We start from the raw sequence: 27,812 nt of genomic DNA, 5'->3' as shown, positions 1-27,812 counted from the left end.
TGTTACAAAAAAGATCAGGACCCATGTTGAATGACACAAAAAAGATCATGACCCATATATATATAATTCTTGTTAAATTTTGTCCACTCGTTCGTTTTACATGATGAGATACACGTACAAGAGTATCCTTAAATATGTTCAACTTTTGGTGACGCGGAAACTATCTTCAATCTTCTTTGTATTTGCATTCACAAACTGCAAAAAGAACAAAAACTGTCATCTAAATATTGTTTTGTGTTTTTCACAATTTGAAGTAACAATAGAATGTTTATAAAAATATACATGAAAACTTTTGATTGCGTTATTTGAAATTATACTATCACAACAATGATACATGTATAACAGGGATTAAATATCCATGAATGATGAATACCGGCTCTTTTGGAAATTTAACTGTTACATACACTGCATTCTCAAGTTTAAAGTTGAAGTCAACGGTATGGTTAGGTTGAATACCTCAAAATTTAATTGCGTCTTTGTTGTATGAACTCTCGCATATCCAAATTTACTTATTCTCGACAAGCTCCAAGTAGCACCCTGAAATCATTGACATATATGTAAATAAATTTCTACAAAGAAACACATTTAAATTCTGTAATTACCTGAGGAGGAAAATCGTCTAGTTTGAACCCAGCCATCCCAATAACTGCATGAACCGGTGCTGCATAGTTTCTGTTATCATATGTGTCGACTCCATCCACACCTTTCTTTGGCATTGCCTTACATTGGTTTCTATACAATGCACACGTTCTTTCATAGTTATGGACATGTCCAACAAGAACTAAATCCACCTGATCATGCACCAGCAAATGAGAATTTAAATTGCATTGACTAATGAAAATTTATGATCATAGCAGCAGATTAAGGAATTTGTAAAAGCAGTTTTATTTTGAAGATGTATGTCCAAATTACATTATGATTCATATTATTAAAGTAGGATAACTTAGGGACATATTGTTGTTGTGTTAATTTCTATTTGTCCGAGAAGAAAGAGCGCGTTTGAATTTGTGAGCAATAATATATAAAAAGAGAAACATGATGAAATTAAAGAAACTTGAACATGTCAAAGGATGATACCTTGTTAGTCACCAGTAATGGTTCAACTGCTTGGACAAATTCTGGGTCTACACTTCCGCAACTAGAATACATTGGCCTGTGCCTGAGAAATGGCAACCAAACAGAATTATTGAAGATACTAGTTTATGAACAATGAGAGTTCGAACTCCATTTTCTTGTGATTTTTATTCATGTATGTTTCTATTTACCCTGCAAATATCACCCAAGGAGTTCTTGACCGATCCACAGAAGCCATGTCCTTGCTCATCCACTGAAACTGTACGTCACCAATAGCAAACATAAGTAAACTATATAGAACCCATGGTTTTCTATAACTTGATTTATGAATACACTGTATTAAACCTGCTCTGATCCTCGTGTCCAATCATGCTCGGTTGAAATAATCACGAAATGCACACTTCCTTGTTCAATTGAGTACCATGGCTTATCTTTCATTGGTGTAGGCATTGGAAAATAACTCTCATAAGCCACTCCACACTCTCCTCCAGAGTCTGGTGTGATGTATTGCGATCCCGAATCCACATAGTCCCTGTCAGTTTTTTGGCACATTGAAATTTATTCTCTAGTTAGCATAATTATTTAGGATAGTAAATGAAACTATTTTCTCCCTTTCATTTTGGCTCCTAGTTAAAGCCGGCCCGCATAGTATCACTCATAGGTTCATTCTTATAGTATTCGATCAACTATATATATAAACTCGTATAATTAATAGCATGATTTTTTGGTCTATATATACCTTTCATGATTTCCAATAGCAGTCATGTAAGAAACCTGTGTAGCCACAGGCCTAATAAGGTGTAGGAAGAAATCCCACTCAACCATGAAACCTGTGGCATAACTTATATCACCTATGTGGAATACGGAATCTACATGTCCTGATGAGATTTCCCCAGCCACAGCTTGCATGACACTTATTGAACCGGGCTATGATGAAATGTATCACAAAGTTTAAAAGAATAGTTGCAATTTTAGAAGAATACTCTAGTTCTACCAAAAACAAAGTGATCAATTAAACTCCATGTGACATTTGTTACCTGTATATAATGTTCAACAGAAGCGTCACGAGGGGCCTTACCCATGTCACCAAATGCAAGAAACTTGAGTTCATCTGATCCACCACTTGGTGGAGTTTTGAAGATAATTCTAGCACTCCAGCCAGACGAATTGCTACAAAATCAAGGTAGACAAATGTGAAACTAAGCAATTACATATATCAACTGTCATTTCCAGCCTCATCCTTCAACAGTTTTTACCTTGGTATCCCAATATGTAGATATAGTGATAAGTTTGTTTCGATAAATTTAGGATAATTTAACAGAAGTGAATGTGATGTTGTAACTACCTTCCATATCTGTACGAAAACCCTGTCAAAGCCTTTAGTCCTGTCATCACGGCAGAATGTATATATCCTGGATCATGCCAGCCAAAATCCTTTGCTGGGCTTGGCAGTGCAGAAGCTTGAGTTTATCAAAAACATGAACAACATGTTTAGAGTAGTTTAGATGTTATAATATATCACTAGAGGTTGGTTATTGTAAAACAAGTATTAAAGTAAAAAATAAATAGGACAAGATCTTGTCCCTTATATCATGATAAAATTGATGCACGAAAATTCACGAATAACAAGTATATATATTGATGCACAATTATCATCGGTCTAAAGAAACTCTTTTGTTTATTTTATCTTAATACTTGTTTTATTTTAACTTAGACTTATATTAGTAATTAAATAAGATCAATTATCTCGAAAGCTTATGCACATACTTGTAGAAACAACCACGGTGAAAATATTTTAACAAATTAACAAAAGTGGACCTGAGAAATAACATAATAATAATCTAACTTAACAAAACATAAAACATTACTTTTATATATTTATTAATGTTAATTTTTGAGTACCCAAAATTTTGGAAGTCATATTTAATTTAGTGGTCACTTATCACACACTCTCAAAGATAGTTTGGCAAGCGATCGAATTTGACATAAATGAAATGTAGTACCTATAAGTTGTTTCTTTCTAGCTTGTTCTATTGATAAATTGTTTATGTGGGTTCTATACTAGATTCTTGACGAGTGATCTCGGATCTATGACAACATTATAACATATGTAGTTGCGTTATATGGGTTTTGCTTGGTCCTTTTATAGGTGAAAATGAAGTCACAAATTTGCATCTTTTACCCTTGATTACTTCAGGCTACTCGCAAAGCAGGGGTTGCACTGTTATTAGTCACTCACAATGTGGGTCTCAATGTCTCATACCTAATTTAACTTAAAAAATAAGGAGATAAATTAAAACTTACTACACATATTTTCCTGGGAAAATGTAGTAACACTAGAGGTTTTTGACTTCCCATTAGCATACTGAACTTCTTGAGGGTTTTTATCTCCGCTTACCCATGTTAATCTCATCTGCACATTTAACCATTAACTTAATTGAAACAACCCAACGTAGAAGTGCATCATTAAAAGCCTTCAAGTAGAAGGATGTGGTATTATGTAAATAATGTCCTGTTTGACTTTTTGAAGTCCTTTTTTTCCTAATTTGATTTGAATTATTTTTGTTTTTCTCATATGATATTTGATGAAAAGTAAACAAATAAAATACTTTTTAAACTCAATCTATTCACATGTTATAATTTGTATCAAGTAATATATAACACAACAAAATAATATTAAAGTTCAAAATTAAAAATAAAGACTCAAAAAGTCAAAATAGGAAAAAAAAAAAAAGGAGATTCGCTTACTTCTCGGATAAATAAAACTATATATTATCATACTACTTGAAAGATATCAATAACAAGGTGCTTACCGATGTCCCTGTTGAATCCACACTAGAGAGATGTCCATACAATGGCTGCTTCGGATTTGCGAACTTTAAAACATTAGATCTTGCAAAGACACAAGGTGTCAAAAATCCGCCACCAAAGAAGACAAATTGGATATCAGTTCTAATGTTAATAACATGGAAGGTGATGGACGCACTGCATGTTGTTAGCACACACTTTCCCTTTTCGCCATGTTTCTTACATTCCTTCTTCTTACAACTTACGTAACCTGGATCGTTACTTACATGTTGTGCCTGCATCGCGCATTATATATTTGTTAATTAAACTTCCAATGCATCTAATTTTCACATTTATATGAGTTATATATATATATATATATATCTACATCTAAAATGCTCAATCGTGGACCAAGTAGAGAGCCTGATAATCGACTTGTCATACTTATTGAGCTCATTAATAGTCCTAACAGATTGTATTTAGTTGCAAGGACATATATTTCAAGTATGTATTGTTTTGCAAGGACATATATTTAGTTGCAAGGACATATAGTCCTAACAAATTTATTTTCTCCTTATAGGATGAGCATACAAATCCGGTTTGTATGCCAGAATATGTTAGATTATGTATTTGGTTTGATCCTAATCAAATCAGCCTACTAATCTCTAGGTTAGTACTAACAACTACTCGTATATATCTCTATCTCTATTCTCTTATAAAGTAAAAGGGTCATTTTTATTTTAGGTAATTCTATATTTGAATTTGTTGAGTCTTGGATTCGCTGACTAGACTTGCTCGCTAACGTGTGTCATCAGCAAGTGTTCAGCGAGTCCAGTGACTCTTCAGCGGGTTGGATGCTGCCCAAATTGTTGGTCAAGGCGGGAAGATTTCAAACCAGATGAAAACAAGAGTCACATGGTGGTTCTTTCAACTGTAAAATACCTTATATGGCAAAGATACAAGTTGGGACCAAAATAAGGGTTTTCTCTCTCATACCCGTTTTGGTAAAGAAGACAAGGGCTCTTGCATAGATGTACAAGGAGCCAATGGGACGTCGACAACCACCATCTATCACCATCAAAGAAAGGTTGTGTTGACCTAATTCCTCCTCTATAAAAGGCAACAAGCCGCATTGTATCAAGTGTGTTTGTCACCTCAAAAGTGTGTGTCACTTGTAATTGTATAAGTTTTTAGTGTGTCTAGACTTAGCAATTACTTTGTTCATTTATATTCTTGTAAGTCAAGTTAGTAATATCGATCATGTATTCATCGTTTAATCAATGATACATCTAATTATACTTGCATAGATTTATTACATTTGAACTTCTCTTTGTTCTTGTTGATTACCTTCTTATTTATTCTCTTATCTAGCTTAATTATAACATAAGTTGTGCATTCGTGGACTGTCAAGTGGTATCAGAGCCATAGTTCCTAAATTATTGGAACTAGATCTGTTTGTCTTCTTGTGTTTACATTAAATTATTGTAGTCTTGGTGATCTCAGATATCACCCTTTCTATCAAATTATTTTCCCTTTCAGCCAAGGTATTTTCAATTTTCTGACCAACTGAAGTGGCCAACTGGTTGCTAAGCTCAACAACATCCAGACCAGGTTTGTCAACAAGCAATTTGACCTGTCTTTCTAACTCTTTCAACTCAACCTCTGATGATCTGACAGTATTATTCAGCAGGTTGGTGATGGATGTGTGTACCTTTGATTGAGTTAAGTCAAAAGCTTCCTTTAAAGAAGTAGCCAGTGAATTGCAGCTGATGACCAACTCGTTGAGCTTCCTGAATACCAAGTCCTCATTGCCAGAGAACTTGTTAATCCCCAAATCAACCACCCTTACATTTGTTATATGATCCTTGTGGTATTTAGAGAGGGACTTGGCATTCTTATCCAGTGTCTTCTGAATATCCCCCACCCTTGTTAAAAGGTTTGAGATATCGGCCTGGAAAGACACGAACTGTTGTCCAATGACGGAGGGGAAGGTGCCACTGGACCTGCTCAGAATGCAACAGACACAACTGGAGGAGGTACATTAAGTGAAGGTTCTCCAGTTGTTGTTGCACCAGCTGAAGAAATAGGAGTTGTTGAAGAAAGAAGGGGAAAAGATTCAATATGACATTCATGCTGAGAATGCTCAGGTGTGACGTCAGCGACGGTGGTGTAAGAATGTGTCTATTTCTAGGCACATTCATGGATGAAAGTAATTGTCGAGAGGCGAATAGTGGAATTTCTTGTAAGGTGGAGAAGTCAAGTGGTGAAACTGAAACTTGTAGTTCTTGGGGTTGACCAAGGAGAGAAGGGAGCTGATCAAGTACAACTGCATCAGCCATCTCTTGGTCAGATTAAGTCTCAGATGAATCCGAAGATTCAAGCTGAAACTCACCCTCATTTATGTCAAGATCCATAAATGTTGGGGGTGGCTGAACAAGTTGTCCAGACTCTTGAGGACCAATTTGAGTTTCCTCAATGGTTTCATCAGTTATAGGATTGGTTTCCAAAGCATCTTCTCCCTAGATAGAGGTAACTGGAGCCTCAACTACAACTGCTCTTTCCTCAGTTGTAATATCATGGGCTAGTGATTCTGAAACCATGATCACTGGCTGTGACTGGCCAGATGTAGCAAGTTCTGATCTAGATCTTCTTCGACTCTTGGTAGATCTTCTTGCTTTTGGAAAAGCCTGGATACCTGTGGGAAGATCTCCGGGTTTTGCAATAGTCAAAACACCTGCAGATGAACTGGTTGGTCCCTCATTATTTTGAGGCCCGCCCAGTTGTCTTTCTGACTCACCTGGTGGTGGTGCATTAGTTTTAGAGAATGCCAGCAACATTCTCGGAGGAATCTGGACCTCATCAGTTGTGGACACAAGGTTGTCCAGATTCCTTAATAATTCTGGCACAAAGTATAAAGATTGTGTGTTTTTGTATTCCTCTCTGCCCAGAATTAACTAAAAACAAAGGGATAGAAATCGCGAGAAGGGTATGCAAAGACCCATGTTACCTATCAACTTGAAGACAAGGCTTCTGAACAATATGTTCGCGAAATCTACCCTTAATCCATTCCACAAGCAGTTCGCCATCTCTGCTTGAAAGGAGTTAATCTGGTCCAAACCACCAGAACTCCCACCTAAACTTTCTACCAAGTGGACCATGAAATACTTCCAAGATGGTGAAATCCCTCTCATTGTAATTGGTCCCTTGGTCTTCAGTACACCACCCTCTAGGACTTCTTTATTGCCCATATCAAGGAAGACCTGACGAAAGTTGATATTTGGGGAAATCACCACTGGACGCTCATCTTGTCTCCAGTAATTGAGGTTAAGGGCATCCCTCAATGTCTCAGTGGTGATGGTGCACGGGACTGGCCCATCCTTTAAAGTGAAGGAGATGGATGAGCAGTCATCAGAATTTGATGCCATGTACCAGAACTCGCATAAGTAGTCGTGAAACATTTTGTTCGAGTTCAAAGAAAAGGCATCGTTGAGGGGAGAATCCCGAAAGAAAGATTGGATTTTCCCGATGAAAGAATCAGCGGCCTGATGCCCTTAAAGAGATGCCATTGGGTTGTTTGGATTTAATTTTATTAATTTGGAATTTATTGGGGCACCAACGGCATAAGAAACATTCTCAGATGGAACATACTCAACAGTGAGTAGATTCGCATCACGAGAACGAGATGAAGAGGATGAAGATTTAGGAGCGATTTGTGATTTTGGATTTAGGGTTTTGGATTTAAAGAAGAAAGAGAGAAAGGGATCTCGAATTGTGAATGATTGGAGGAATAAATGAAAGGAATTTTTGTGCGAAGTAAATGAGAAAATGATTTAGTGGGGGTATATATATGCTATAAAATATTACCAATATATATATATATGAAAAGATACTTTAATCCCCAAGTTTTTTGAAATCGTTTATAAATTTGATTTTTAGAAACTTTGAGAATTCAAAAACATTTAATACCTTCCATCAAGCATTTAATGTTATGACGGTTGGTATTCCCACTCGCCCATTAGCTTCAACAATTCTCATAAAAAGTGCATTATTTTTCAGCAAAAAGTCTTGACACGTAAGATATGTCAGGTGACGGTTGTGAGTGTGTTAGAAACACTTGAGTATTGACCAAGTAAAACATAACGTTATGAAATCTGGTTGACCACCAGTTTAAGACAAGACCATACTAGCATACTGGAGAGATTTTCCAGATGCCAGTTTCAACTGAGAAGTTCTCCAGTTGCATTTTACAAAATAAAACGAATTTTAATTGGAAAAATATTTTGAGGCTTTCCCCCGAAAAAATGTGATTCATTTGATCAAGGACTGGTCTTTGAGTACATCAAGGCGTTCAATCTCCAACCAATCAAGGATCACCTGGACTATCCTCAACAGGAGGGCCTCTCCAGTTTAATAAGGATTTAACATACCCAGTTCACTAATGAGATGATTAAAAGTTTTCTCATCAAGAGGCTTCGTAAAAACATCATCTAACTGTTTATCAGTGGGGATGAAATGTATCTCAATGTCTCCTTTCATAACATGATCACGAATGAAGTGATACCTGATGTCAATATGCTTTGTCTTTGAGTGCATCACCGGGTTGTGAGATGTAGCAATTACACTGGTGTTGTCACAAAAGATTGGGGTTCTTGTGTATTTCATACCATAATCAAGTAACTGGTTTTTGATCCAAAGAATCTAGGCACAATAACTGGCCGCAAAAATGTACTCTGCCTCAACAGTTGACATTGAGACCGAAGTCTGCTTCTTACTGGTCCAACTCACCAGTTTTCCCCCTAGGAAGTGACAACCACCAATAGTAGACTTTCTATCAATCTTACAACCTGCATGATCTGAATCTGAATAACCCATTAGATATAACCCATTACAACCTGCATGATCTGAAAATGCGCTTAACAGCATGCAAATGTGATTCTTTTGTGTAATCCTGAAATCTGGCACATAAACATGTTGTAAACATTATATCTGGACGATTGGCAGTTAAATACATCAGTGAACCAACCATTCCACGATATTCCTTTTGGTCCATTGGTTTTCCATTTGGGTCAGAATCCAAATTTAAAGGTGCTGCAATGGGTGTGTTTTTCGATGGGCTTGAATCATATTTGTATTTTCTTAACAAATCTCTGACATATTTTTCTTGGTTGATAAAAATACCTTCCATGGTTTGTTTAATTTGCAAACCCAAGAAAAATGTTAATTCACCCATTAAACTCATTTCATATTCTTTTGACATGATTTTTGAAAACTTATCACACATTGCATCATCAGTCGATCCAAAAATTGTCATCAACATAAATTTGTACCAGCAAGATATTACCTTTTTCCTTCAAGATAAACAAGGTATTATCTATTGCACCTCTTTGAAAACCATTATTAAGAAGATGTTTAGTTAGAGTGTCATACCAGGCTCTTGGGGCTTGACAAAGACCATACAAAGCTTTGTTCAGTCTATATACCCAGTGAGGATGCTTCTCGTTCAAGAAACCTGGAGTCTGCTTAACATACACTTCTTCTTCCAATGTTTCATTCAGGAACGCACTTTTGACATCCATTCGGAAGACTTTGAATTGCAAATGCGCAGCATAGGCCAAGAAAATTCTAATGGCTTCAAGTCTTGCAACTGGAGCAAAAGTTTCATCGAAATCAACACCTTCTGCTTGACAATAACCCTTGGCAACCAATCTAGCTTTGTTCCTGACAACATTGTCATCTTCATCCATCTTGTTTCGGTAGACCCACCTCATACCAATAGGTTCTTTCTTTAACCCTGGAGGACAAGGAACAAGTTCCCAAACATTATTCCTTTCGAACTGATTAAGCTCTTCTTGCATAGCCTCAACCCAGCTTGGATCTGCCATAGCCTCGTCAATCTTCTTCCGGTTCAATCAGTGATAAGAAGGTGACGTTCAAGCATTGTTCACTTGTGGCTCTTCTAGTCTGAACCCCACTATCTGGATTTCCAATAATTTGCTCAATGGGATGAGCAGCTATCTATTTAGTGTATTGACTAGGTTCATATAGCACAACATCAGTGGAAGACACCTGACGATCTTCAACAGTTGTGGCAACTGGAGAAGGATCAGCCCAAACTACTTCAACTTCATCATCAGTGTCAACTGGTGTGCTGACATGATTATCTTCAAATAAAGGCATATCTTGAAGAAATGGAGAAGTCTGAACTGGGCTTGATGTTGTCGTGGCATGAACATCTGATCCAATCACCAGTTTCTGTGGTAAATTGTAACTGATGGAGGAATAAAATGGAGTGTCACTGGAGATTTTCATCTATGCAACTGGTTCCAAGTCTTGATGACTGGAAACATCTTCTGGTGTAGAAACTGATTGATGAACTTGATCAGATACACCAAAATCAACTAGGAAAACTAGAGATAAATCAAGGCTTGGTCTTTTATTGATTGCTTCATTTGATTCATCGAATGAAACATGAATTGTCTCATGTACCTTTTGGAGTCTATAATTATAAACTCTATAGGCCTTTCTTATATCTGAATACCCCACGAAAACACCTTCGTCAGCTTTTGCATCAAATTTTCCCAACTAACTAGAATCGTTTAAAATATAAACTGGACAACCAAATACATGAAAATATCCAATATTTGGTTTACGATTCCCGAGAACTTCGTAGGCAATCTTCCTATGTCTCTTGACATAAATTGACCGATTTTGGGTATGACAAGCTGTAGACACTGCTTCTGCCCAAAAACTGGTGGGAAAACCTGATTCAGATAACATACTTCTTGCAGCTTCAATTAATGTGCGATTCTTTCTTTCAACCACAGCATTTTGCTCTGGAGAATGAGCTGAAGAGAAGTTCTGAAGAGAAGTTCTGAGAAATGCCAGTGTCAGTGCAAAATGACTCTAATTGTTTATTGATGAATTCAGTACCATTATCACTTCGCAACTAACACACTTTCTTGGTATATTTGAGCTCAATTCTTTTGATGAGAGAGATGATTTCACCAGATGCATCACTTTTTGATCTGGTGAATACCACCCAACAGTATCTAGTGTATTCATCAACCACCACTCAAGTGTATCTCTTACCAGCTTTAGTTTGAAGGTTCACTGGACCAAAGAGATCCATACGTAACATGTGAAGAGGTTCAGTGATACTGAAGTTTTGCCTGGTCTTTAAACTGGCTCTTTTCTGCTTACCCATCTCACACCCTGAACATGGCTTTTCCTTCTTAAAGGAAATTAAAGGTATCCCATCCACCAGTTGTTTTCTTGACAACTTATTGATATTTTTGAAATTAAGATGGGATAACCTTTTATGCCACAACCAGTTGGTGTCCTCATCAGCCTTGGCATAGAAGCAATGTTCTTTTGGAGCACGTTCCATGTTCATTATGTACACATTCCCTTTCCTTGGTGCAATCATCACCATTTTCCAATCTTTGTTAAATATGCTACCTTGAGCAATATCGAACAACACCTTATATCCATCATCACAAAGTTGACTGACACTTATCAGGTTATATTTCAAACCATTAACAAATGCAACTTTTGTGAACTGGACCTGTCCATTGTCAATGACACCATATCCTTCAGTTTTCCCACTCTCATCATTACTAAACGTCACTGCCGGTCCATCTTGGACAGTGAACTCTTCCAGCAGGGGCTTACATCCGGTCATTGGCCGTCCAGCAGCGGTGTTTAGATACCAGATATTCTTCTTTCGATCGCCATGCACACCCAAGTAAATGATTAGTTATTTTTGTGAACCCATCTTTTCTTGATGGGTCCACTGGACTCCTTCTGAGAAGTCTCAGGATTTTGACTTGGGGTGGAACTGGAGACTGAAACTGGAGGATTATTTCCAGTCTCAGTGGTAAAAATGATTGGTTTGAGAGGAACATTAACATCCTCCTTTTTCTTTCCAAATTTCGCTCCTTTTTGAGCAGGTTGATTTTGTTTTTGCTTTTGTTTCAAAGGAGGAGTTTTAACAATTTGTTTTTCAACTGAAGAAGACGAAGCTCCTTCCAGATTTTTGATTTTGGCAGTATAACTTTGTACCTGCCTTGACAAAATTTGGAGTTGACTCTCCAGTTTCAACAAAAAGTTGTTTTCTTCAGGCTGCTGAATCTTGGACTTGGGTTCAGCGCAATTCTTAGTCTTAGGAGTCTTGGGCTCTTTGGACTTTTGAGGTAAAGGATTATCACCAGCTTCCTTTTTAACTGGAGATTTAGCCTTTTTGGCTCCAGTTTTGAACTCAACAGGGGTGGTCTCAACAGATTCTAATTTATCAAGGGTAGAAGAGTTATATGAAGTCTCAATTCTAACCGAATCAGGCATCTGCTGGATAGAGGGTAAAACAGCTGCCATCTAGAAATTACCAGATTTTCAGGCAGTTTATTGAGCATCAATGGTTTTTGAAAAGGCATCATAATTTTTACCAGATGCTTGTATCCAAGATTTAATAACCATGTGTTCTTTTTCAAGATCAAATTTCAATTTTTGGTTATCTCTTTCCAGTGCCTCATTTTCCAAATCAGATTCTTTGAGAGCCAACTGGACACTTTGCAAATCATTAATTTGACTTTTCATATTATTAAACTCGGTTAAAACTGTTTCCAAGTATCTTTCACAGTCACTTCTCATAGTTTCAACAAATAACAAGATCCATTTCATCATCATAATCCCTTACCTTTTTCAATATGATGTCCACCCATCTTCCAGAAATAACATCATCCTTCACCATTGGTTGATTATTTTTCAGAGCCATAAAACAAACATCTCTAATCTCTTCATCATCATCAGATGAGTCATCAGAGAGTTCCCACTTTCCTTCAGTTTGAGCCATCATTCACTTATTCTTTTCTTTTTCTTTTTCTTGTTCAAGTGACATGAGGGCAATCTGAGCCTTTAGCTTCTCATACTTAGCCTTGTAATCATCAGATTTAACAAAATGTGGAACAGAGGGACCAGTTTGGTTGTTTGACTGACTAGATCTGCATTCCTTCATAAAGTGACCTTTCTTACCACACTTATAGCAGGTAAGATTGGCTTTATCTAGAGAGTTGGAGCTGGAAGCATTGTTGGACCCACTAAATCTATTAGATTTATGCTTAAACCTGTTAAAGGTTTTAGCAATCATGGCGACCATATCATCATCGTCAGTTTCATCACAACCATCACTAAGATCAGTAGTCAGGCTAGAATTCAAAAGGCTATTTAACATCTCCTTCATAGAATGTGATTGGACATTCTCAGCAGACATTAAAGCCGTACAAGGTTGCATAGTTAAGTTGGCGACCTTGGAATTCTGAGCATGGTTCAAAGCATCCTGCTCAACCACTAATCTTGCAGCATTATTATCTTCAGTGAATCTGAAGGCTCCAAAGAGAGAAGCAAGAGTGTGACTGTGCAAGGTCTTTCCTTGTCTTAAGACAAGAACCATGTGTGCCCATTTGGATAGTAAAATATCACAAAATTTCTCAAGAAGAATATCCTTATCCATCTCTACTCCCAAGCCTCTCAGTTGATTAATGAGGCTAGTAAATCTGGTGTAGGTACCAGTTAAACTTTCATTAGGAAGTGCAAAGAAGGATTGATACTTCTTGTTTAAAGCAACCTTTCTGGTAGAAAGGGTGCCAGCTCCTCCTTCAAACTGGAGAGCTAATTCTTCCCACATAGACTTGGAACTAGGAAACAACACAAGTGTTGGAATTAGTTCCTCAGGGACAGCTGCGAGGATCATGTTTTTCAGTCTGGTATCAAGGTCAACCAGCCTGCGATCCTCATCAGACCAATGTTCTTCAGCTTTCTCCCTGGTAGCTCTTCTCCCAGTTGGGTCAAGAAGAGGACTAACACCACTGGACATGGGTATATATGGTCCATCCTTAAGGATTTTCAACATATACCTCTCTATCCCACCAAAATGCAAGAGCATTCTAGCTTTCCATGTACCAAAGGTCTCACCATTCCCATCGAATTTGAGAACTGGAGTATTGGAATAATGTACATGGACGTGGCTGGCTCCAAGTGTAGGAGGAGGAGGATTGGTATTCAAAGGAGTTGTAACATCAACATTAGGTTTAGGATTAGTTTCATTTTGGGGACCAGAACCATTCTCACCTTCAGCAGCCATCAAGCAGACCTAGGCTGTAGAATTGAAACAATTCAACCTGCCTGCTCTGATACCACTTGTAAGTCCCAACTATTACTAGATGGGTGCTGAAGACACCCCTATGTCAATGGTGAGTGTACTTTGCAACACTATCACTTAATCTGGACGTGACCAGTTTAGAGTGAGTAGTGTACCAGGTTAACTGGAATATTACTTATTAAGGTGACAAGTTTGAATAAGTAAATACAATGCAATAATGTAAATGACAAGTAAGTAAATATGGTGAGACAATATGTATTTTTCAAGTGTATTTTATTTATTGAATGTTAGATAAAATACAAGGTTGTTGCGGAACCAAGATAATACAAAGATGTAAATATCCTAACAACCTATGAAATACAATTGATCTATACTTCGAAATTCTCCTAACAATCGAAACACTTAAAGTTGTGAAATGTTCCTTTTTACGATTGACAGAATATTGCACAAGTTCACCAATATTACAGAAATGTTCCTTTTTACGTTGACCTCTATTTATAGTCGAAGTATGAGCATTGGGATCTCAACTTCGACGTACAAATATGGTTGACAGCACACAAAAGTATTAGTAAATAATCTTTTGTGTGTGCTAAATAAAGTAAGACAAAAGGTTACTTTATTCAACCACTCTACATCTTTGCACTTTTATCCACTGACAAGATTATTGTCCGGGTAAAAGGATGTAGTGTAAAAGGTCATCCTCGTAATCAGTGTAAAGCTTTGTAAAGGCATTTACACTGGAGGATTCTCCAGTTGATTGATCTGGTAGAATGTCAACTGGGCTTCGCTGCCATTGTCATTCTCTTTCTTCCACTTGTTGTCTTCGACTTCAATTGGAATGTCTTCAGGTATACGTCTTCAGATCTCAACTTGAGGAAGTCATCAGTTGCATAAACTGTACATTGCAACTGGACTTCAAATATTTCGGACAATTCTTCATGCCCTCCAGATGTAACTGGAGAGATCCAGTTTTCAGCAAAACTGGACCTAACATCTTTATAAACCAAACATATGTTGCTTCATCTATTTTATTTCACGACTTTTTCCATGAACTTATTTGAGTTTTGTTTACCCGTAGAATTTGTGTATACACCTATATATTTATATGGGTCTAAAATCTAGTTTCTTATCAAATTAAAAAAGCAAACGGTTAGTACTTTAAAATTTTATTTCTGAACTACGTTGCACTTGTTTTAGTGGTCAATGTGTTTTCTTTAAGGGGCTTCATTTTGGGATCATGGGTTCAAATCCTACCAAAGATATTTAGAGAGAAGGCTTTGTGATACTATATCCATCATGTGATAAAAGATCTTTGAGGGGGGAAAAAATCTGACCCATGTCTGGAGCCCACTTTTTTAGGAGCACCAGTTTTATGTTACTCATAATCTTAAAAAAAAATTTGTTTACATAGATGATTTTTCTATTTTTTTTTTCCTTCTCATTTTCAACACTTAGGGTGGGGGAAGGGATGATAACTGGCCGGGTAGGCCGGGTTTAGATAATCCCGAACTTAAACCCGATTAAAAATCTCCATCTCAAACCTGGACCCGGACCTGACGGGTTTCCGTTTACTTATTAACCGTCAGATAACGGATTTTTCCACGGGTAATCAGAGATCCGCTAATTTATTTTTATTTATGATAATAACTTACTTCAAATAGTTGCTACTAAATTTGTAAAGGGTATGCAAATTCAAATGATATTCTAGCATTAGTAAAAATTCGACAAATATTTGGTTTTTCTTGGTTCGGGTCCGGTTTTCGGGGTTTTTTTTCTTCTTTTGTGGATCAAGTTTCTGTTAAATTAAAAAGTCACGTAAATTACGTGTATCTTTATATACATTTATTTTTTTTCACGCTTAAAAATATACCAATAAAGTTTAAAAAAAGGTCCATTACTAGCGTATAATCCATAAAGCCAAATATGTTGTAAATCAACAGTTTAAAATGTCACAATTAAGAGTATGCTTTTATATATGGTTTCATGACAGGGCATGATATTTACGACATATGTGTATACTATCGAAATAGCGTAGCCTTATGTCAATCAATTTAAAATCTTTATCTGATCTTAGTTATGAAAAACCAAAGCTTTTTAAACACTTTAAAAATTGAGTGGTTGAAGGTAAAACTATAATACAAATAGGGGTATTTATAAAAATATAGCAAAAATAGACTATGAAGTTTGGGTCCCTCATTCTTACAATTTACCATTAGAATTGTTGAGTCTCAATGTTAATTGTAAATTTAATGATGACAAATCTAATGTATAAACACTTAGAAATCTTTTGGTTCTTGTAATCTGATCTGGGTCAGACTAAGCTGACACAACTTGCGATCGGTAACTAACCCAGAACATGCTTCATTCTTTGTAATTGTTTATCTTATGGAAGCAAGTGTTGTTCAAGCTGCATCAAATGGTTACAGCATTCAGTCCATGTCGAAGAGGAGGATTGAAGATAGAAGACCAAGTTGTTAGTGGAAGACAACTTGGGATTAGCAGTCAGCTTGGAAACACTTAGACATATTTGCTCTTGACAAACGAACAATCTGTGTCTGACCATCAAGTGAAGATAACAACCTAGATTTGTTGATAAGGACAAATGACGTGACTAGGAAGGTTCCTAGAATCTAGGTTGGTGACAGAAATACATATGTGTATCCATACTCTTATTGGAGGATCAAAATGACGTGCTGCAGGTTTTGGGGACCACAAGTACTATGAAGGCACGATCCAATATTCATTTGATCGTCCAACAAAAGAAGAATACGTGGCTTAATTGGATACCAAGAGAAGAATGGTTTTCGCCTATAAAAGCCTTATTCCTTGTATGCATATGTGTAAAATTTATTCGAATCATTTTTCACACAAGTTCTCTTTGCTCTTACACACAGCTTAGTCTGTGAGAAGTCAGCTTGGGCTGCTTCTCTTGAGCTAGAACTTATTGATTGTTGTTTGTCATTTCAAGGATTGTTTAGATATTTGTAGGTTATCTTGTTTCCGCAACAACCCGATAATTCTTTGTATAGATTATATCTTAGTAAAGGATTACATTTGAAAACTACAATCTGTGTTCAAGAATGTTTATTTACTGCTTTACTGTTTTACTGATTCTTACTACTTACACTGCTTATATTTCAATCTGAGTCTTTAAAACATATTTTAAAAGTTGGTTAAAAATTAAAGAAAAGTTGCATTCACCCCCTCTACAACTGTTCTGTGTCCATTATACTCTTGTATATTGTGACACCGTGAGACATAATAAGAATAGATATGAGTTTCATTTTTTTTTTTTTTTTTTTTTTTGACATGCACTACTAGTTCTAATAGTTCTTATTCTAGCTTTAATAATGTTGTAGGGTACTCATAGTATAATCGTTGTGTATGCACTCTTAAGAAACTTTACAACTAAGACCCAAAAAAGTTTGAAATTTTCATTATAAATAGGACTCACAAGGTATGCACTTGCATACCCTGTCTTCTACGTAGGTCCGCCCCTACTAGCTAACGATTGTGTAAGGTGTAAAATCGGGATGTTAAAAGCTACGTAACAGGGTCGGCCCAAAGGTGGCTCAAGTGGTGCTAATAAGCCAGACCCACGTTTTTGGGGGCCCATAATTTTTTATAAAAGCCCATATATATCACACTTTTTAGTACGAAATAGGTGTTTATATAGATACGTGGGGAGGTTGTAGACCAGTGAAAAAAAAAATAAAAGCCCATAAATTTTAAGCTTGACATATATTTTGATTCTTTAGTTCTCTGTTTACAAATACCTAGAATTGGTCATATATAATATATGGGTATTGCTAAACAAAGACTTAAAGGCTTTCGTTAAGCTACATTAATTAATTATACACTTACCATAAAATTCAGGGGACCGACATATAATATGAAAATGTACGACCTTTTAATGCACATTAGGTGAAACCCTAAGGGCTTCATTTAACATTTTCCATAAAATATTAAAATCAATTAAAACGTCTTTAGTTTGGAGCTCGTACGCATCCTGTCTTGTCTCATCTTTTTATTTAATAGGTATTTTTCATTCCTAATTATTTATGATCTATTATTTAATTGTTTATTAATTTAAAATAACATACGTGTATAATTTAGTTAGATTTTACATTTTTACTGTTAATATTTGTAGAGCTTATTGTTAAATAACATTTTATCTATATTTTAATAAATATTATGAATGTTAACTTTTAGTTTTTTAGGTATGTCTAAAAATTATTTATCTGGTAGTCAAAAACAAAAAAAAAAGAAAAAAAATTGAACAAGATTTATTAAGTCTGAAACATGGGTTTAGATAAATTTATCCAAATTGAATTTGTTGAAATCATATTTTCATACTTTGTTTTTATTGTCAAAAACTTTTATCGTCGTAATACTATGCTATTATATTTTAAAATTGACTAGCTATATAAGAGGCCCACTTTTTAATTTTGAGCCGGACTCCGGATCTTTTTATAATCTCGAAAACGGCACTGTTACGTAATTTGTGGAACAAGATTTTAACAGCTAAACTTACAAGACTATGTAGAAATGATATGAATACTAAATTAAATGATAGACTCAGAATCTGCAAAACTAAATAATATAGAGTTTCTAAACAATTTTGTCATTATATTTATAAGTTTATGTATATGGATGAGTAAATTAAATTCAACCACACACCACCTGGTACATGTTAGCTCAATTAACATTTCATAATTTTTAATGTTCAATGAAAAAATTATGTAGTATATAATGTAATATATAGGTCTGGTATACGGGTTTGGGTAGGGTTTCAGATATACAGGTCGGCTATGTGAGTTTTTATCTAAATCCGTCTCCGGACTTGAACCCGCAAAAAAAAATAAAACTATCCTCATACCCGGCCCGATACCCGGGCCCAAACCCGGTCTAAAAAATCGGGTTTTGGGTTTTCCTGTCGGGTACGGGTTTTTTTTTGCCATCCTTAGGTGGGGGTGTTAGTTGAAAGGAATTTATTGAAATTGAAATTTAAGTTTCATTCATTTTCATATTTGGTTAGATATTTGAAGGAATTAGAATTTTAAACATTTCACCTAATTCTTTTAAGCATGGAATTTGAAATTACTACATATCCGCATATGAAAGTTTTGAATTCCATTAAAATTTATATACTTAGATTAAAATATCTTTTCTAAGTTTTTATTAATATTATAGTTATGATTATTATTAGTTAGGATTTCTAACTTGAATTTCATTGAATTCTACTGACCAAACCCGTGACAAGTTTTATAATTTTTCAATTTCAATTATATCAAATTTCAATTATTTAAATAAATTCTAATTACTTCAACAATATTATGAGAAACAAACCGTCCTAAATAAACAGTCCCTTAGAGCAACTCCAATGGTGCTTGATCAAAAGCTTTTTTCAGAGGAAAAAAGTCTTTGAATAATTTGACACCATTGAGAGTAAAGACTTTTTTGATAAAAAGCTTGAAAATGATCAAGCTTTTGATGAAAAGCTTTTTTCTAACTAAAATTCTCTTTTATCCCTTTCTCAAGTTCTATTACTAACCTTGTTAATTTACAATATCAATTTATACCTCCTCCACATGTCAGTACAAGTTTTGTTTGGTATGAATATTTATTAGTATTATAATTATAAGAAAATAACGATATATAAAAAATTGAAACACAAAATAGTAATGTAAAAGGAAAAAGACAAGACTTCAATCATTCATTCACTTTAGTCTTTTTTTTTTTACTATAAATGAGTGTATCACCCAGATTCTATTTTATAGCAATTCAACAACTATTCTAGTAATTACCAATACCATCATATCCACATAAACTCATTCCCACATTTTTTTTCTCATTCGTTCCTTACTAAACTATGTTTGACGAAGTTATCGAACAACTTTTGGTACAAATGAATGACTTTATCATCGATGAAATGGGAGATGATACACATGAAAACATGTTGATGCTCACAGAGAACGAAGTCCAAGATGAAGCTCAAAGTTCGAGTCATCGTAAACGGAAAAAAATACATATTGTTGCAAATATTTCCATGTCATTCGTATGTATATATGGTTGTTAAGGAACTATTACATTCTTTAGGGTCATATTGTGCATTATACATAGATGAGGATAAGTTGTATATATTAAGCAATAAATATGTATTCAATCAAAAAAAGCTATTAAAAAAAGCCACCATTGAAGTAAAAGACTTTTTATATAGGTTGAAGGTGTTGATGTATGAGGTAGCAACTAAAAAACGATTTTAAAAGCTTTTTTTCTTTGGAGATACTCTTAGATCTCAAGACTGACCGATTACAAGTACCAAAGTGCAAGCACTTTTCTTATACTATTCATGGTACGTGTAACCTTTAGATATCACTTGCCACTAGTCCCACTCATATTACATTAAATTCACGTCACAAATATTTTCCTCAATCTCTTTTTAACTACTAAGCAAATGCAATACCTTAAACCTAATGCTAAATAGCAACTAGTTTGGGACCCATTGTGTATATACTTTTGTGATGACGGTGTGAGCGAAAAAGAAAAGAGGTACGCTACTGGAATGACGAACGCTCAAGCACGTGCGAGTCCCACACGATGGTCTCGAAGCTTCCATTGCAAGCGCTATATCTTGAGCATTATTTCATGGTATCCTGTTCTTTATTCTACCAACCGCATTACCTAGGAAGTTGTCAATTCAATGCCAACTTTACCTTTCCCTTTTCACGCTTACGAGCCAACCACAAACAAAGTTTGGCATGTACAGACGAAAGAACACTCGCACATTCCTTCTTGTAAATGTCAAATGTGATAACAATGCTATCAATATAGTTTTGATAAGTAGCCGGATGGAATAATAAACCAACTATCAACAAATAATAATATATACAACTAGAAATAAGCCCATTCTAAAAATAAAATAAAAAAAAAACATGGTTGGATCAGTCATGAGTTTAATCCTCATTCCATGCAAAGGTAAGACAACTTTTTTTACCATTTAGGTATAAAATGGAGACAAAGTAAATTAATTTGTAATTGGTGCTATTCGATATGATAAAAGAACTAAATTAAGTGAGAGCAGAGAATGGAACTGTTTAAAAACTGACGGTTTGAGTGTATTTCTCTTAGAAATCGAAAATGATCGGTTTGGATTGGGTTTTCCTTGCAAACACCAATAAAAAAAATAAACGGAAGATACATTCTATAACTATGATATTAATATAACAAACAAAATAAGCCAGAATTATAATACGGAATGCGTGGATATCAATTATTTTTCATCGTTTAAAAATGAAAATAAATCCTGATTTTAATTAAAAAATTGCGATCAAGGGTGATACTGAACATTTAAAAATGAAATCCGTTTTAGAAAAGAGAATTGATATACTCACAATAAAATTAAAATTTGCTATTTACAACACGTACAAGCATGTACTGCAGAAAATCCAAAACTACACTACTGTTCAATTTTAGTCCAAAACTAACCTAGATAGAACCTTTCTGACCGGCCGCCCGGCCATTCAATAACTTCGACGCATAATCCCACGTTCAAATTTTATTCCATAGATTTTTAAGGTTGGATTTTCATAATCAGTTGATTCATTATACATATATATATATATTGAAATCTATATAGTGAAAAGTTATTTTGAGAACTCTTTTTTTTGTAAGAACCTTTGACAACTTTTCAAATCAAGCCCAACCGATGATTATTTTTTACATGAAAATTGTTTTTTGATTGTTTATAGAATAACTTATGCGTGATTTTGAAGTTTTTAATTGTGTGGAGGCATGGATTATCATCCGTTATACAATTATGTAGAGATTTAGATTTTTGATCACATGTGCACGAATATTGTTATGATTACATGTGATCGACTTGCATACATGTGATCATAGCAATATTCGTGCACATGTGATCAAGAATCCAAAAATCTTCACATAATTGTATAACGGATGATAATCCATGTTCCACTCAATTATAAACTTCAAAATTACACATAAGTTATTCAGAAAACAATCAAAAAACAATTTTCATGTAAAAAATAATTATCGGTTGGGCTTGATTTGAAAAGTTCTCAAAAGTTCTCGCAAAAAAAAAGGTTCTCAAAATAACTTTACCCTATATATATATATATATATATAGATTTATTCAAGCGGTGTTCCTTATTCTGCATATTGTTGGCTCTTTTTACATGATTATACATTTTGTAATTGGATATATCGGTCGTTTTTTAAGCAGCATGGTTGGATCAGTGGTAAACATCCTTGCCTCTGGAGACAGAGGTCATGGGTTCGATTCTCATCCCATGCAAAGGTTGGAGGGCCTTTTCTACAATTTAGGTATAAACTGGAAGCAGCCTCTCTACTTAGGTAGAGGTAAGGTCTGCCTACATCTTAACCTCCCCCATACACCGTCGAGGTATTGGGGCTCAAAACACACAAAAAACGGTACTGAGCAGTTACTTACTTACTATATATCGGTCGTTTTCTAGGAAATTTCAATTTTAGAATTGTTGTAATTTTTGTTTGCTTCATCGGATTAACGTTTTATGCTTTCGCATTCAGTGGTTTGTAGACCATGCTTCATTGGTTCGTAATTAATGAGTTGTGCGGTTCTTGAGTAGTAATTGCTGAAAAGATATTAACCGCTAAACAAGTAAAGGATTGGTGAACATGTACAAAATAAAAAGTTCGTTATCGATCTGTTGATTAATTAAGTTTTTTTTGTTTTTTCTACATAATATCCCCGTCACAATATTGTTAAAAGGAAAATGCATTTAATCGACTACTAAGAGTAACAGGTCAAGAATTGGTGAACCATGTACAAGTTTTAATAAAAATGTTTACTTGACGATCATGTATAAAATGAAAAGTTTGTTGGTAATTCTGTGATTAAACCCTATATAAAATTATTTGTTTTTAAAAAGTATAAAAGTTTACTTGAAATATTAAATATTATCTCACAAAATAAACATAAAAAAATTGGATATTACAAACATTCATATTATTAAGTGTGAATAAGTTCTATTTTATTTAGGCTTATATTTGTCAACATGTTGTTTATAGGATTATAAATATGGAAAAGATTATGATTCTTTAAAGTTTCACACTTTAAATGTCAAAAATTCTTACACATCTTAAACGTAACTAAATTAAACTTTTTAATATTAAAGAAAAACACGTGTGAGTAAACTAAATTATAAATGTATTGGGAAAACAGATATAGTTGGTCGATAGTATTTGATATGGCACGCATCACGAAGGATTGAAATTTAAATTTCATTTTCCTATTTTTTTTAAGTGATCGACATGAGATTTTTAATCTATATCTATACTATGCAATAAAGTATATGGCATATAATTTTAAAATTTGAATTCTAAGTATAAAGGTAATTTTACATTATCCTTAAAACTAAAAAAACTAACTTTAATCAACATATATGAACAAATTTAAATATAACTAGACGTTGCTCACGAAATGCAACGGTGATGGTAGTAATAACGACGGTATAGGCAGTTTGGCGGCGGCGGCGGCAGTGGCGGCTGCAACGGTTGGCTGGAGGCGATAATGATGACGGGTACGGGTACTGGAGGCGACAATAATGACGAATGTAAAAGTAATTAATGTTAAATATGATAGTGTAATTATTGTAAGAATAGATAGATTAATATTGTAAATTATTTCATTAAAAATATTAAAGTTGTATTAGGTGAAAATATTTAAATCAGTAAATAATAAAAATTAGTATTTAAGGTAGTTTAAAGTTGTAATTGGAAGGAAAAGAAAAAATAATTAATGCTTTAAATAACAGGATAAATATGTTTTTTTTTTTTTTTGACAAGTGAATTTTACCTCAGACGCGTATGATGTGTGTTAATCGCACAACGAAAGGGTCCCGCACTAAGCGGATCTTAAATAGTTTTTCTTGTCATACCACCCCATTTATTGAAAAATACCGTCGATGAGAACCTAACAAGGCTCGAACTCGAGACCTTGAAGTAAGCTCCCCCGGGACCCCGCATAACAAGTTCAGTGAATCACCCCTGTCAGACATTGGCCACCATCACTCCTATCTAGCTAGTTCGAGGAGTATAAACTTTATATTTGCAATCAAATTTTAATTTATATAGGATTCATATATATATATATATATTTCATATATAAAGCAAAAGTCCAAGCCTAAAAAATAACTAAACAAAAGCTTACTTGGCACTTCTATAATATATTCATTCATTAACTTAACTAAAACAAATCTTTTAATGACTTCATGCAACACCAAATAATTATTATTAACATATTATCCTCTTTAATGAACAAAATGCAACTAAATTATAAGATATACATTGGTGATTAATGTATTTATAGTTAGATAATCTATTCAAACAAAACACAAACGACAAATATACGCAATATTTATTTGTTTACATAAATCATTTTAATCTGCTAATATCCTTCATGCTTAGTACAACCTTTCTTTTCCATCATATAATTGATTAATTATCTATTTTAGTGATTACATAAATACATATATGATCTACTTAGATACTTTTTTTATACCGTTTGTATGTTTAGATTGTTTAGTGTAAATATTACATTGTTTACTGCTTACATACATATACATTTTCTTTATTGCAATAAACTTTTAGCATTTTCTATTTTAACTGACTACTTATTTCGTAGTTACTTGTGTTATCCTATTTTTACGTTTTACATTACTCAGTTATCATAATTCTACTCGGGTATCACCCGGGTTCTTAAGCTAGTATATATATATTTTAAGAACAAGTCTTATTTAGACTACTTAGACATTCACAATGGTCTTGTTTTTGGCACGATGAATTTCAGCCTTTGTTAGATTGAGTCTACTTAGTTAACTGGCAGGATAGAAGATTAATTGATCAATACAGATTTTGAGAGTAGATAATTGATCGTCGTCTCTTTGTCTTTAGGTTGATGAATGATTTTTTTTTTTTTTTTCCGTCCAAAAAAGTTATTGAAAAGTTTTTTATCATCGGATAAATGACCTATTTTTCAAAGGTTAATATATTTCAACCTATTGAAGTAAAAGTTTTTTTTCTTTTACAGTGTGAACAAATGAACTTTTTTTTTTTAGTGTGTTCGGCGATCTTAAAGGTGAAAATCTTGGCTCCGCCAAAGTCGGTGTTAATGGTAACATGCAATTTAAATAAATGAATTGTATTGTGTTTGAGTTTGGAATACCATCATTTCTTTAGACATATTAATCGAGGTGAAAACGACTTGGCCACAAATCTCAACAAATAGAGCACATTATTCAAGCATAAAAACAAGGATAACGATTACTAAAATTTCTCCGGGTTTATTTGCTATATATATTTCATGGCCCGCTGACTCAAACTAATTAATATGACTGCTAGAACTCAAACATATTAACAGAAGTCTATATCCCATGTTAAGGAAGATTTTATAATTTATAAGCCACATATTAGCTAGCTTGTAAATGTAATACAACATTTTGATTTTAATTCCATTGTTTCCATGTCGTTTTATGGATTTATAGTCGTGATATAAAGTTTACGTTAGTTTGGCTATTATGACGCAAATCCAACTTATTTGTAGTAGTTATATATATATATCCTAAGAACTTATGTAAATATATAAGTACTTGATGGGTGGAATGTACAAGCTTTTAAAACACATACTAATTTTAACTAAATTTCGTTTTAACTTCTTAAATTTTAACCAAATTTCGTTTTAACCCTTAAAATTTCTATTTTTTAACATTTACCCCACATCAAAGTTTTCACTTTCATTTTCGTGAAACTAAACTGTTAGGTTCTCATGTTTTCATCAAACAACTTTCACACAGTTACGGTTTTACTTTTAAACATTTGGTCTTTGATTATTTTCATTTGTCATTTTATATATATAACGTTTTCATTATATAATAACTTTTATCATCATTACATCTTACGTTCATGTTTTTTTTATACATCTTAATATTCTTTTACATTATTTTTATTGTATTACTACACGTTTAGTTTTTTTTATAATTAAAATTTTCATCTTTTAACTTATATCCACAAATAATTTCGTTTTCATTTTTATTGACACTAAACTTTTGGGTTCTCAGGTTTTCATCATACAATTTGCACACAGTTATGGTTTTACTTTTAAAGATTTGGTTTTTGATTATTTTCTTACGTTTTTATATATATAACGTTTTTAATATATAATAGTTTCATCATGCTTAGGTCTTTCATTCATGAAACATTTAAAACATTAATATAGTTATTGTTTGTGTTTTTATACAACTTATTATTCCTTTATAATATTTTTAATGTTATTGTTAGATGGTAAGTTGTATAAAAAACTAGTTCGTATAAAAAACTTTAATGTTATTCCTTTATAACATTTTTTAATGTTATTGCTAGATGTCAATAAGTAGTTTGTTTTCTTAATTCTTATGATATATTCAGTGTCTAGTCGAATTTTTAAATTATTAACAAAAATTTATTGTTAAATGAAAACAATAAAAACTAAGAAATTAATGTGTTTATCAAACATTATCAATGATAAAAAAAAAAAACATTAAAAAATCCAGCAGATGAAAACGTAAGTAACAGATGATAAATATAAGAGATCTCTACATATAATTGTACCTTGACAGGATAATGGCAGAGGAGTGGCAGTTCACTAAAATCACCCGTCTGCTCATACATAATGAAATTTATAGGGCAAGCATCAACACTGCATACAAGTTTATTTAATCCACAAATTAATTATACATTCTTTTTTGAACTTAATTACAAATTAAATATACTTTATAAATTACAAATTATATACTATAACTATATACACCTACATACATATAAGGACCAGGCAGCTGGTTTTATCATCACATCAACTTAATTTTTTTTAGCAGTATATCAACAATCATATTTCAAATTATGGTTAAAAAATGTACCGATCATCACTCACTCACGCATACATATATATGATATACTTACTCGGCATGTGAAGGTGAAATCATACCAACCCAATCATTCTTGGAAGGAACTAATACCCCGCTAACCGTGACCGTGATCATTTGGTCATCTGAAAGCGTAGATTCTGGGCTTACACGTATTTGAACGTTCGGGTCCGCCTTAAAACAAGCTCCTAGTTTTCTTCTATTTACTAGTCGAAAGTCAGAAATTGCGGTATAGTTTTTATGCCCGGCCATAGAGTCCAAATAACTTGTAGGCAATAAATAAGGAGAAGCAGAAGATGATGCATGATCCAAAAAAGAAAATAAACAAGATGCTAAAAATATTTGAAATAACATTGTGTAGGTCGTGACGGGTTCAAGATATAAAAGTTGGAGGAAAATTTATGAGCATGACACGGTGTGTATGTGCTCATAAATGTATGGCTGCAAAGACTTTATATATATAGGCATGGCAAAAGGCGAAACAGATGGTATCGACAAAGTTTACTTTATATATAGGGTGCTTCACGAAAAAGAAAAGTGTGATCAATATTATGCAAGTAGCTATTTCCCTGTTATAATAATAACTAGGGGGTTTTGCGGGCACCAATTATCGTGTGGAAACAGTTTCCTTTACATGCGTTGAACCAACTTAAATATCCAAAAGAGAAAACGTGTGTAAAACCAATACATAACTTTAAAAAAACAAAAAGTGTGTGCGAGAAAATTAAGAAAACCACATCAAGAAGTTTGCAATATCAAATAGGGTTTAATTACTAGATACCCAATGTGTTTTCCCCTATGTACATGGTTGCCCATTAAACTGGTTTATTGATATGTAT

At 34.0% G+C, this 27,812-nt stretch overlaps 1 protein-coding gene across 1 annotated transcript; it reads right to left on the bottom strand.

Annotated features, from left to right (window-relative positions):
* Positions 1–27,327, bottom strand: LOC122583300 (probable inactive purple acid phosphatase 27). The gene is made up of 13 exons (XM_043755719.1): positions 27,011–27,327; positions 26,663–26,750; positions 3,888–4,157; positions 3,379–3,487; positions 2,420–2,534; positions 2,112–2,244; positions 1,814–2,001; positions 1,420–1,606; positions 1,266–1,333; positions 1,078–1,159; positions 603–791; positions 457–537; positions 1–195 (listed from the first exon to the last, which is right to left on the bottom strand). Exons 1-13 carry the CDS (start codon positions 27,325–27,327, stop codon positions 139–141), a joined length of 1,884 nt encoding a protein of 627 aa, XP_043611654.1. The 3' UTR covers positions 1–138.
* Between the last annotated feature and the right edge of the window lie 485 nt (positions 27,328–27,812).

Source organism: Erigeron canadensis, chromosome 9 (assembly GCF_010389155.1).
Source record: "Erigeron canadensis isolate Cc75 chromosome 9, C_canadensis_v1, whole genome shotgun sequence".
NCBI classification, from domain to species: Eukaryota; Viridiplantae; Streptophyta; class Magnoliopsida; order Asterales; family Asteraceae; genus Erigeron; species Erigeron canadensis.
Note: the sequence above shows the minus strand (reverse complement) of the source record. Positions and strands in the feature narration are given on the sequence as shown.